Here is a 13,735-nt window from a genome sequence, read left to right on the forward strand (position 1 = left end):
CCATTAGATGTCCAATAACTGGCCTCATCTAATTAAAAACACAACAACAGTGCACATTTGTACTGTCTTCATCAACAAAAATTGAAAACAATTGAACACTCCTCAGTTGGACACATTGTTGGCTTTCATATGTCTACCAAATTTTCCCAAATCCTACTTTGATTTGTATTTTCAAATTTCAAAAAAGCAAATAAAGATGTCATATTTCTCTAACAATGCGGCTGCCAAAAATTGCAGGAATAATAATGAACTCTTAGAGGCCCTGATTGTGTGTACATCCTGCAGGTTTTGACGTACACTAATCTTGTATCTAAATTTTGTGCGACTTCTGCTCTGAACTGTCCCTTCTTCTAAGCTCCCTCTTTTCCTGCGTGTTTGAAAGCAGAGCCGTCTGCAGGAGGCCAACAGAGACGCTGTGAAAGGCAAACAACATTGTTCCAATGAAACATGAAGCCGTGTGGTATCCTAACCTCAGGCTGCGTTAGTGGGGAAAATGAAGACTGACAGCACTGATGTGAGGGTGGGCCCGCAGATAAAGGGACACCCAGGGTACAAACAGTGCAGAACAGAGGCAGCCGCCTCTTCATCACTCATCGCTCTGAACGTCTTGGAGCTCCAGCCTACACCACTCTCAGCGGCATGAGGGGAGGGGGGACATTTTTCAAATACCTGAAGGATATTTACACACCTGCTCAGCGTGAGGTGGAGGTGCACAGAGGAGTTAGAGGAGCTCTGTTTCAGAAGGATACAGTTTGAACCTGAACATCGGGCTGATTGACGCTACTCTGACACATCTACAAGAAGAAAACTGAGCAAACATTTGCAGATTTATATCCACAGGTGTCACCCTGAGGTGACACAGAGGGGGGGGTTCACACTGTATCTTCATTACAGTGAGCTACCTCAGGTTCAGGATCATTCATATCAGTCTCCCTGAGTACTTCAGCATACAAGGAAAACAATTACAGATGTTCCAGTGCCTCATTTACAAATCTGACACCCAGAACACACCAACAAAAAGAACCCCTCTGACAGAATGATGCTATCAGCTCTCTGCATGGAAAGCATATTGGCAATACTTGATTTCAGGCTGCATCAGAGGAATCACAACACTTTAAAACACACTGTAGACAGCTGTCGTAACACTCATGGAGGGATCGGGTGGGAGGGAGGGAGGGGGGGGTTGTTGGCCCTCAGGGCAGGAACTTGCAGTGTAATCAGGGCCTTTGCTAAATTACAGGCCAAAGACACTACTAAGCAGAGTTCAATCAGAGGCTGAGGGAGAGGTCAGCCATTATACTAATATTCCTGAGTCACGGAGCAAATTCCTTGCGTACAATGACAACATTAGACAGCACATGAAGGCCCTACTTATATAACTCACTCTAAGTGTCTGTGATCGCTACATCGTGGTTGTAGTCTTCAAAAAAAGCTTTCAGCTGGGACATAATAACAGCGTTACAGTCAGCTAGGTGCATTTTTTGAATACTGGCAAAGGAGGAATGCAGAATGAAAAACGAGGGACATATTCTCCGTTTAATTGCTGCAGCGGAGGACGCCACTGTCCATCAACAAGACAATTCATGTTCTTGTAAGACGTCAACAAGAAATGTGTACCGAGCGTTATCCTTCCAGCTCTGAGCCGAGGCTTCACCACTTTCTTTCCTCGAAGGAAATTGGTGCTTAGAAACGAAACAGATTTACGACGGAGAACATCTGTGCCGTTTACTGCGACTCTTGAAACAATTACACAAGCCATGTGTTTGGGATTGTCAGGGACTTTTGTAATGCGAGTTAAATAGTTGTGTTTACTCATTTATTTTTACGCTGTGTTTATTAGATACACCTGTATCTAAGACTTGGATGAAGCTTGTGATGTTTGTTTTCTGTTGCCAATGTGTAGATCAAACTCTACGGTCACACAGCAGAAGTTAAAAGACATGAATCGCTCATTAGAGTGTTTTCTATACGAGGACTTGTGCTGTGATAAAGAAGGGGTGTTATGCCCTTTATCAGGCTTCATAGTGCCCCTTTAAGGATATGATTTACAACCAAAAAAAACATTTATCTCCGGTCAGTTTCCTCAAAAACCTTTATTTCAGCTTTTATCTGAAACGCTTCATTTTAGCTACTGTCTCTTTAAATTCCCCAACAAGCCCACTTTCCTCTGATTGGTCAGCAGTAGAGAGGCTTGATCCATGCTTGATAAACTGCAAAGTCATTATCATTAAGTTAACCAGTGTTCTCTATCTAAAATGAAAACGTTTTTGACCCTGAATCTGACCCAAAAAAGTTTGGACATAGGATGGTAAGAAAATCTGCAACAACAAAAAACAGAAGACGTTGATTTGGGGATTTACAAATATTAATTGATTGATTGATTGGTGTTGCCTACAGCAGAGACGCTTGGGGATGCGGCTGTGCGCGAAGTTTATACAAGCACTTCTTATCTCTGCCGCTGTCGATAATTGATCGTTAACATTTCCAAAGATCGATCATGGAGAAAATGGGCTGCACGGTGGTGCTGTGGGTAGCGCTGTTGCCTCACAGCTAGAAGGTTCCTGGTTCAAATCCCCGGCCGGGCAGGTGCCTTTCTGTGTGGAGACGGCATGTTCTCCCCGTGCATGCATGGGTTCTCTCCGGGTACTCCAGCTTCCTCCCACAGTCCAAAAACATGCTCTCCAGGTTAATTGATCACTCTAAATTGCCCGTAGGTGTGAGTGTATGGTTGTCTGTCTCTCTGTGTTAGCCCTGTGATAGGTTGGCGACCTGTCCAGGGTGTACCCTGCCTTCCACCCGTAGCCAGCTGGGATAGGCTCCAGACCCCCGTGACCCCTAACGGGATAAGCGGTCAAGATAATAAAATACTTAAAATACTTAAAATTGACGCCCCTAATCACAAAGCCATATATATTCCCATTCAAATTTCTGCCCCTGTGGAAAGTGGAAACGGCACCAAACTGCTGACTTAAGCTGAAAACATTTGCTGTGAGGGTCTGTTCCACTGCCCCCATGATCTCTACGCTCTTTTGGGGAGATCCACCAATCGGTGAACACGTTTCAAAATGAGCCAGTCTCGTGTCCCTCTTGCTTATTTCTCCTGTGGCTTTTTGATCAGAGCAGTCGGCAGTCTCATCCTGGGATAACTTCAGCACACGTTTCCCTCACAATCTGAAACTTTGCCCGTGTTTAGTTTTGACGTCAAACATTTCAACTCAATGTTTGTTTCGTGAAAACATAACAACACCTGTTTTAGCCTGTATGTTGACTGCTAAAACTTCAAATACGAAACACTCACTCAATCCAGAGCACAAATGTTGTATTTAAGCAGTTTTTAAAAAGCTTGACTCCAAATAAAACCATTTCTTCATTAGGAGGTCTGTTGAAGAATCTGTTTGATCTCTCTGAGAATGTGAAGGTTACAACCCTCATTTTGCTTTGAATTCAGTAACTCAGGCTTTTTTTTCCTTGTTTCAATGAAATGTCACATCATATTTAACTGCTTTGCTCGTATCCAATTCCACGTCAGTTGAGCTACAGCAATCCCACAGTCACAAGTTCTAAATCAAAGTTTTCCATCCCTCTAAGTCATTATTCAAATTGTCACAAATATAAATAACTTAACATCAGAGGCTTTAAAGCGCTGCCAAAACTTGTGTCAGTTTACTACAGATGCAACCTGTCCATTCAACAAGTTATCTGTCCATCTGTCTGAAAACTGAATGACTCCATTCAGTTTGTTTCTCAAAAGTCAGAGTGAAAATAGCCGGAATAAAACCAAAGTGCAACCATGTGTGTTTCCAGACCACATCAGCAGCTCTACAGGTGTACAAGCTCCTCAAAGGGGGACTCACCTGGTTGATTGTATTGGCAGTGCAGGAGGCGAGGCCTGTTCCCAGAGAAGACACTACGAAGAGCAAGGGGTCAAAGGGCACTGGAGCCATCGCAAAGCCAGCCGCTGCAGTCGTTACCACCAGAGCTGAAAACAAAGAGCAAGAATACGACAAACATTTAAAACCACATTTAGAAAAGTCTTTCTTTCAGCGGTGCTTCTTTGAGGCAGAGAAAAGTGCAAGAGCTGTGATACAGAAGCGGAGGAGGCTGGTTTACTTAAGAAGGAGGAGCACGCTAAATTAACTAGTAGCTCAAACTAAACAGCCTTTCGATGGATTCTGTTAACTTAGTTCCAAAATAATTAATATGAGTGGGAAAAAAAACAATAGGCTTTTTAAGCTCTGAAGCTTGACTTCAAATTGCATATGAAGGAATTTCTTACAAGACAGAAGATGTTGTGGACAGTGTAAAACAAGAAAGGTCTACTAATAAAGCAAAAAATACCTTAAAGGAATAATTTTGGATGCATTTTATGATCGTCATATGACTCTCTATTAGTGGGAATGATCATTTTAGAATCACTGACTGAAAAGAAACTGTACTTGAGTCATTTTTATGTTTCATTATGTCATGGTCAACCCAAAACAACCATGTCTATTCACAATTGTCTGCCAGAGCATCTCTGCAGCTTTCTCCTGTTGTCTTTAATATTTGTAATTTTTGTATTTTTGTAATCCACTTTCTGATCCCACAGTGGAGAGGTTGTCGAGATGTTTCTTGTATTTTTGATTTACATTTTTTTGTGTATTTTGTTATGTATTTCTTTATTTTAATTTTAACTTTTTGTGTATTTCTTATGTATTTTTTGTCTGTTTTTATTTTAATTTGTTGTTTGTGTATTTTTTGTCTGGTTTTTTTTATTTTAATTTTTTGTGTGTATTTTTTGCATTTTTGTTAATCATACTTTTCAGTTTCTTGTGTATTTTTCTTAGTATTTTGACTGTTTTTTATTTTAATTTTTTGTTTTTGTGTATTTCTATTATTTTTTAAATTATTTAAAACAATTATATTTCTCTTTTTCTGTGATTCTTGTGTTTGCATTACTTGGTATCATTTTGTATCACTTAGTAACAGGCGTTTTGTTTTGTGTCACCTGGCCACAATTGTGATACATTTTGATAACATTCTGATATATTATGCTGGCCTAGCAGTTAAACAAACTAACCTAGTAAACATGAAATATGTAAAATATTCTGCATGTAGTTTCTTAATCTTTTTGAGCATTAACCGATCTATAAGTGTTTTATGTTATATGACAAAATGAAGATGTCCTGTTCACTCTACCTGTGAGTTTGATTTTGGCGAGCTTGGCGTAAACATCCGGCAAATCCGCCACATCGACTTTCAGTATCTTCCACTGTTTGTCCAGTCGTGCCTCTCTGGCCTCTTGCGTCTCCACTTGGACATGAGGCGGTTCATCTGAAGTCAAATCAGTACTCGACACAGAATCTGTATGCGCCGCCACATCTCCTGAGGCAGCCTCCGAGGAGGATATTTCCAACTCTGCCTTGCTGGTGACATCTTCTGGCTGTGAAACTGTTTCTGTAACCACAGGGTTGATGGTTGGTATTCTCTGCACCTGTCGTTCAATGCTGTCATCTCTCTCATCCACGATGGTCAGGACGGGGGCCTGTTTGGGGATGGCTCGCTGGTGAAGCTCAGTGTTCTTTTTAGTTACATACTGAAAATAAAACAGAGACAACAAGATTTATAAGATCTTATTTTCAGAGCAATTAAATTTAATGCAGACAAAAAAAGCTTATTCCAAAGGTATGGTTAGGAATATTTGTTAATAAATATTCCAACTGGGTTTTTTTTACAGCAAGGGAAGCTGAAATAGAACAAAATGAATTCAACAATATGATATTGAGCCTCTGAAAGTTACCTGGCGTTTCAGGAAGTTGAGATGCTGGTACGTCAGCCAGTTTGACGGATCTCTCCTGTACAGCTGAATGAGGCTTCGAGCGCTCTGATTACAGTGAAATAATTTCTGCTTCACACTCACACCGACTAAACCTACAAGAGAAACAAAAAAACAACAACAACATTTTGGTTCAGTACTCTCTAGACTAAAATAGACAGGGTGATAATTACTTTAGCTCATCATCAAAACAAGATATTTGAACTCATCAGCAATACTTTTTCACCTTTCATGATACAGTTTTGCTCATAAGTTTACATACCCTGGCAGAATGTATGATTTCTTGAGTAGTTTCTGTTGTCTTTATGATATAAAAAGAGTAAAAACAGTTGTTTGATCAAAATTTTGCTTCACCCAACCACTAATCATGAGTGAAAAAAAAGTTTTTCTCTTATTATTCATATACTCTGAAAAATGGCCAAAAAAAAATCACAAATTCTGCCAGGGTATGTAAACTTATGAGCACAACTGTATTTCTAGATATAACTATGTGATCACTTACAATTAATAAGCACAAATTCTTGTTTGATGAAGCCCAAAAACAAAGCACAGACACACATAAGTGACCAAAACTGAAAGAAGAGAAGCAGGACATGAGCACAGATTGCTGAGAACAAGTCACTCCAGTATATAAACAAACAATAAACAACATGTAATGATATCAGTGTTTAACGCAAAGCACAAAAACAATAACTAAGTTCAATTACTGTCAATGATTTCCAGTGAAAAATAATGTAAACAACTTCAAATGTTAACCCTTAGACCAAGCTTGTGCCCTTTGATAGATCTCTACTTCCTGAGGTTTGGTTATAATAAAACAACAATAGGTCATCTGCAGGAGATCAAACTACAGGTGTAGCACTCAAATACATTCAGAAACTGGTTTACTAAATGTATTAAGTTATATAGAGAGGAGAAAAACAACACTGTCTCAAAGGTTAGCTTGTACAACTTGTTTTGAAACTATGCAGGAAGGATGTTCAGTCAACTTTATGGACATTCAGGCAGTTCAGTTTAATATTAAATATGTCTAATAGTGTAAACACATTGTAGGTGGACATCAATTATTGACATTTTTAACAGTAAAACGCAAAGAAGACAGCTCAAAGCTAGAGACATCTTCACAACGACCAGCCTTGTGACAGTTATATCTCACATCAACATTGCTAAATACACTAGCTTTACCCGTTATCTGTTAGCACAATGATGACACTTCATGGCTAAATGAATGTCATAATAACACCAGGTATCATTTAGTTAATTTTGGTGTCTGCAGATGTGTCTGACTTCTATTTAAGGTCACAGCTAGCCTCCAAAATAACATCTCAAGTTCTATAAGGAGGGCTACATGCTACAGCTAGCTCACTTCCGCCTTGGCTTCAACGTCTCTTTTCAGCCGTTAACATTAAAACAAACTTAGTAAACTATAACAGGTTGTGTATAAATGTGCATATCGTGTTCCGTTTTACCTGACAGTCTGCTGCATGGCGTTTTGTACATGTTTTCGGATCATAAAGCCGGCTCCCGTTCACCTCGTCCGACCCTCTCACATGCAGCGCGCCGCCATTTTGACCTCGTTACGCAAAGACAAACACTTCCGGGTTACGTGACGTCAAACTGCCTGAGTACAGCTGACGCAGAGGGCTCTGAGTCCACGTGCAAATATATGAATACGTCTAATTCTAAGGACAGAACAATGTTACAGTTACTGTTTTTCAGCAGCTAAAATCTAAACATTAATATATATTTAAACACAGTGATAACGAAGCAGATTTTTTACTATTTTTTCTCTTTTTATGTCTCTTTTTTTTATAACGTTTTATTTCTATTCAATCAATTTTGACCAATGTTATTGTCACTCTTTTTTTTTTTTTTTTTTAAACGTGACGATGTGTTTTTTTCTCATTAAAAGTCAAATCACACCTTTAATGTTATCATTTTCTTATGATTGGTTAATTTTTTTGTATTAGATTTTTTAATTCTTTAGTTAAATATTCCAAATCAAAGAAAATAAACACTCACGGTCCTAACTTTATGTGCACTGTCTAGGGTTGGCAGCATAGACCAGAGGTTCTCAAACTTTTTGGAGCCAGGGACCCCTTACAGGTGAGAAAATTGTGCAAGGACCCCCTCATAATTGTAAGCACATCAGTGGTGTGTCATGATCAAAAGCTGCGGCTCTGAGAGTGGATGCTTTATAGTGAATCAGAAGAGTTGGTTCCCAGTTTTTTCCTTTCCTTGCTTAGCTCTCTCAGTGTTCAGCCCCAGCACTGCTCACAGCAGAACTTTGTTTTGATTGGTCAGCATGGTGGCAATGCGGCCAATCACATGTGAGGATATAGGATATAGGTGAGGGAGGATGTGTATCGTGGCTTCATCTGTTCCTTCTAAGAGGGTTAGGGTTCTTCTCAAAGACAGGGCAAATTCTCACTGAGAGGAGAAATCGGATCAACCCATCTGATTTTTCTCAAAGCCAACCTGCGCTGAATAAATTAATAATGGTTTGGTTCTGGTTCTGTTTGCTTGAGTTTGGTTCTGGTTCTGTTTGCTTTTGTTTGGTTCTGGTTCTGTTTGCTTGAGTTTGGTTCTAGTTCTGGTTCTGTTTGCTTGGGTTCGGTTTTGGTTCGGTTTTGGTTCGGTTCTGGTTCGGTTCTGGTTCGGTTCTGTTTCGGTTCTGGTTCAGTTTGGTTCTAGTTCTGGTTCTGTTTGCTTGGGTTCTGGTTCGGTTCTGGTTTGGTTCTGGTTCAGTCTGCTTGAGATTGGTTCTGGTTCGGTTTGCTTGAGTTTGGTTCTGGTTCTGTTTGCATGAGTTCGGTTCTGGTTCGGTGCTGGTTAGGTTCTGGTTCGGTTCTGATCCGGTTCTGGTTCGGTTCTGGTTTAGTTTGGTTCGGTTCTGGTTCGGTAATGGTTCGGTTCTGGTTCGGTTCTGGTTCGGTTCTGATCCGGTTCTGGTTCGGTTCTGGTTTAGTTTGGTTCGGTTCTGGTTCGGTTCTGATTCGGTTCTGGTTCTGGTTCGGTTCTGGTTCATTTTTGGTTCGGTTCTGGTTCATTTCTGGTTCGGTTCTGGTTCGGTTCTGGTTAAGTCTGCTTGAGTTTGGTTCTGGTTCTGTTTGCTTAAGTTTGGTTCTGGTTCTGTTTGCATGACTTTGGTTCTGGTTCTGTTTGCTTGAGTTTGGTTCTGGTTCTGTTTGCTTAAGTTTGGTTCTGGTTCTGTTTGCTTGAGTTTGGTTTAGGTTCTGTTTGCTTAAGTTTGGTTCTGGTTCTGTTTGCGTGAGTTTGGTTTAGGTTCTGTTTGCTTAAGTTTGGTTCTGGTTCTGTTTGCGTGAGTTTGGTTCTGGTTCTGTTTGCCTAACCCTAATCCTAACCCTAACCCTAACCCTAACCCTAACCCTAATCTTAACCCTAACCCTAACCCTAACCCTAATCCTAACCCTAACCCTAACCCTAATCCTAACCCTAATCCTAATCCTAACCCTAATCCTAACCCTAATCCTAACCCTAACCCTAATCCAAACCCAAACCCTAACCCTAATCTTAACCCTAACCCTAACCCTAACCCTAATCCTAACCCTAACCCTAACCCTAATCCTAACCCTAACCCTAACCCTAACCCTAATCCTAACCCTAATCCTAACCCTAATCTTAACCCTAACCTTAACCCTAACCCTAATCCTAACCCTAATCCAAACCCTAACCCTAATCCTAACCCTAATCTTAACCCTAACCCTAACCCTAACCCTAATCCTAACCCTAAAACCCTAACCCTAACCCTAATCCTAACCCTAAAACCCTAACCCTAACCCTAATCCTAACCCTAACCCTAATTCTAACCCTAACCCTAACCCTAAAACCCTAACCCTAACCCTAATCCTAACCCTAACCCTAACCCTAATCCTAACCCTAACCCTAATCCTAACCCTAACCCTAACCCTAACCCTAATCCTAACCCAACCCTAACCTTAACCCTAACCCTAACCCTAACCCTAACCCTAATCCTAACCCTAACCCTAACCCTGACCCTAATCCTTACCCTAAAACCCTAACCCTAACCCTAATCCTAACCCTAACCCTAACCCTAATCCTAACCCTAACCCTAACCCTAATCCTAACCCTAACCCTAATCCTAACCCTAACCCTAACCCTAACCCTAATCCTAACCCTAACCCTAACCTTAACCCTAACCCTAACCCTAATCCTAACCCTAACCCTAACCCTGACCCTAATCCTTACCCTAAAACCCTAACCCTAACCCTAATCCTAACCCTAACCCTAATCCTAACCCTAACCCTAACCCTAATCCTAACCCTAACCCTAACCCTAATCCTAACCCTAACCCTAACCCTAAAACCCTAACCCTAATCATAACCCTAACCCTAATCCTAACCCTAATCCTAACCCTAACCCTAACCCTAATCCTAACCCTAACCCTAATCCTATCCCTAATCATAACCCTAACCCTAATCCTAATCCTAACCCTAATCCTAACCCTAATCACAATCCTAACCCTAACCCTACACCGGAGGTTGCCGCTTGGTCACAACTTTTAACATCGTTGCTATTATCACTACTAACTTCTGTTTCAGTTTCTTTACAGCGATAAGCAATCTAGAGATACTGTCACCAGCTCTGCAGCTGTAGTCTGGATTGCAGGACAGGATGTTGCTCAACTTTTGTCTATCAGAGATGGCTGGGGTCCAGTAGCTCCTCTAACTGCTCTCATATCAGTGCCTGCTAACTGTCATTATTTCCCAACTCTTAAGACCAGCCTGAGATAAGAAACTAACAATTTTGCCACAGTGTCAACAGGCAGAAATGAATGTGCCGGACTTCTTTCGGCGTATTGATTTGATATGATGTGTGATAAAGTTGTCTCGGGTGCTGCTTTTGCTTGAGAGTTGGGGGTTTAACCAATCAGAATCAAGTATTTAGCACAGCTGGATTATAATGCAAAAGATCCACTGTAAAAAGGTCTACAGTACATCTTATTAATTGGAAGATGACTGAATAAACAATGGCTGCAAACCATTTACAGAGTAATGTGGTGCTTCTGAAGCGTAACATTTAATTTCAGAGAATATATTAACCTCTCACCATGATCGCACTAACCCAGAGGAAGCCCTTCTTTAATATGACTTTTAACACCTGAAGATCTTCCCCCAGAACTGCAGCATTTACTTTTATCTAACACCAGTTGGGTTGTTATTCCCTCAGAAACCAGGACACCAGAGGACTTTTGTCAAAGACAGATAAGTCTGAGTTGTAGACGTGATTCATTTAATACAAAATTGCTGTCTAATTCAATGTCTGGCCTTTGTCTCCTGCCCTTGTTTGTCCTCTGACTGGCCCAGCTGTTGGGCCTGTTATTTATGTGTATGATCATGCTGTTGGCCCTGGCTGCCACGGCCAACAAGATGGAAGCCTTCTGATTAATACTCTCTTCACTGCTTTCACTTTGCAGCCATGCTTCGCTGAAACAAAGATAATAAAACAGCATGATTGTCTGTTTCATAGCAGTGTTTCATTTCCGAGAACAATAACATTTTACTGACCCTGGAGGGCGATTATAATGCTGCTTAGATCATTTTCAATAAAGAGGAGAAAAATTCCTTGTTGGCCTTTCGCTAATTCAATTTAAGATGATCTAATTTTGCAGCTATGCACAGTGCATGTAAGGTTCATACACACAATCATACTACTTGTGTCATTTGTTTCATGACTGCCCATGATGAAAATATCCTCCACAATAACAGGTGTTGTCTGTGAACTGAAATCCCGATGCAATCTCAGCCGAGCATCCAATTCTCCTGATTCATCTCATTCATTCCCCTCTACTGCCGGCTCCTCCTTCCCTTCGAAGATTACACAGTGTAATCTTCATGCACCATCAAGATGCAGTGGCTGATGAATGCCAACAATACACACAAGGCCATCGCAGATCCTGCACAACAGCACCTTTATTACCGGAGATAACCATTACGTGCTGTTCTACAAGATTTCATTCTACGCTGACCCGGTCAACCTCTTTTGGGTTTGGTTTTTATGCCAGTGCTGAAAAAGAAGGTTTATTGCTCCGGTTTTACACCATGTTATTTATTTCTAAAGTACTGTTATACAATTTCAGTGTACCGTGTTTGCTTCTGCAGGAGTACGGTTTCAGAGAGGAGCGTCAAACCTGCCAAGTTTATGGCTGCGCGGGGCATCGTGTCAAACCATAATCTTTTGTAGAGCAATCTGTAGGCTACCACGAGAGATGACTGACATGCTTAACAGACTGTCAGGGCCTCACATTAACAAACAGACTCATGAGTACGCGGCCCGTCCCTCCCGTCTCACGTCTGGAACGGAATAATATTTGTTTATTGCATCAAGGACTAGTTTATTCACTGCCAGTGAGTGTGAGAGCTGGAGAGGCCCAGGGGAATCAAATCCAAGGAACAGGCCTTCCATTTCCCTATGTCTGTAACATAGTCTGGAAGCTCAGTATATAATGTATATCATTTGGCATTTAAGCTCTATAATTTGTTGTGTTTTTCATGTGTCACATCCAGTATATCTTTAATTCAAAGACTAAGACATTTCTCTTGAAACAGTAAAAGATACATGCTCTAAATGATGTTGAAAGTCAGCATCCACAATAATTAAACAAATAATTAATTAATCTATTGGACCATTTTCAAAGATTATTTTGTTGGTGGATGTAACAACTGGCATAATACTACTACTACTACTACTACTACTACTAATAATAATAATAATAATAATAATAATAATAATAAAACAACAATAATAATAAAAAATAAATAAATAAATAAATAATAATAATAATAGTATTTTTAGTTATAGAGCACTTTAAAAAACAAGTTACAAAGTGATCTACATGGGCAGCAAAATAAAAAAAAGTTCTTAAAATCACACTAGACAAGATAAAGAAATGAAACATATTTCAAAGACGTAACATTCCCTTAAAAGAACTCTAGGAATAAAATTATTTTCAAATATATTTATTAAAATGGTTAAACTCAGATAAAAGAAAAATAATTCAGATAAAATCAGGAAAGGCTCTACGATAAATAAAAGTATGTTTTAAGAAGGGATTTAAAAGAGATTACTGACTCAGCAGACCTGATTTCCCCTGGCATAGTGCAGCAATAAAACTCATTTCTTTAGGGCCTGTGCCCTCAACTTAATTTCAGAGTGCTTCTTGCTAGCGCCTGTTGTTGCTGAGTCAAAAAAGTAATCTGTTTTAAAACAATTATGTAAACTGTGTGTGGATTGTTCACATTTGCATCAATGGATCTCAGGACGAGTAGTTGCTACCTTGGTATTAGCCAATAGGAATCCAAATAAACAAACAAACAAATAAAAACAATTGAATTTTTCAAAGAAAATGAAAGATCAACAGATATCATTTCCTCACATCAGCTTAAGCTTTGGACCTCAAAGATTATACCTCGAGAATAAAGTGTGTTATTGACAAAGTTGATATCCAAAGTCCCGCCTCTTCTTGATTTTGATTGGTCTGTGATGAAGAAGCACTCAGACAGCTGACACAGTGAGCATTTTCACACTTAGGAGTGCTTTATTTATTGAAAAGCATTGATCTTGTAGTGAAAGTAAGTGCTGCAGATGCAAACAACACTGTTAGTGGACACAGGCCCTAAGTCTTCTGTATCAGGTTCAGATGAGGGAGAAAATGCCCTGCTAATATCTAATGTTGTTTTAACTGGTGACTGCATGGCGAGATGATGCTTTACTATTTATTTTTCTAACTACATATGACTCTATACAAAGAATGTTAAAGGGATATGGTTTTCCACTGGATTTCAAGGTGGATACCACATTTGTTATACAGGTTTATTGGTGAAATGAGGTCATACCCACACCTATTTATCTTGGATTGGGTAAATTTCCCTCCTTCAG

At 40.0% G+C, this 13,735-nt stretch overlaps 1 protein-coding gene across 1 annotated transcript in view; it reads right to left on the reverse strand.

Moving 5' to 3' along the window:
• LOC117829708 (protoheme IX farnesyltransferase, mitochondrial) overlaps positions 1 to 7,498 on the reverse strand; it is a 54,892-nt gene extending 47,394 nt beyond the window's left edge. Inside the window, exons 1-4 of the mRNA XM_034707338.1 lie at positions 7,285 to 7,498; positions 5,780 to 5,910; positions 5,179 to 5,575; positions 3,855 to 3,979 (exon numbers count right to left, since the gene is read on the reverse strand). Coding sequence (XP_034563229.1) covers positions 3,855 to 3,979; positions 5,179 to 5,575; positions 5,780 to 5,910; positions 7,285 to 7,315 — 684 coding nt within the window. The 5' untranslated portion in view covers positions 7,316 to 7,498. The remainder of the gene's footprint in view (positions 1 to 3,854; positions 3,980 to 5,178; positions 5,576 to 5,779; positions 5,911 to 7,284) is intronic.
• Positions 7,499 to 13,735: the final 6,237 nt, after the last annotated feature.

Source organism: Notolabrus celidotus, chromosome 18, assembly GCF_009762535.1.
Source record: "Notolabrus celidotus isolate fNotCel1 chromosome 18, fNotCel1.pri, whole genome shotgun sequence".
Lineage (NCBI taxonomy): Eukaryota > Metazoa > Chordata > Actinopteri > Labriformes > Labridae > Notolabrus > Notolabrus celidotus.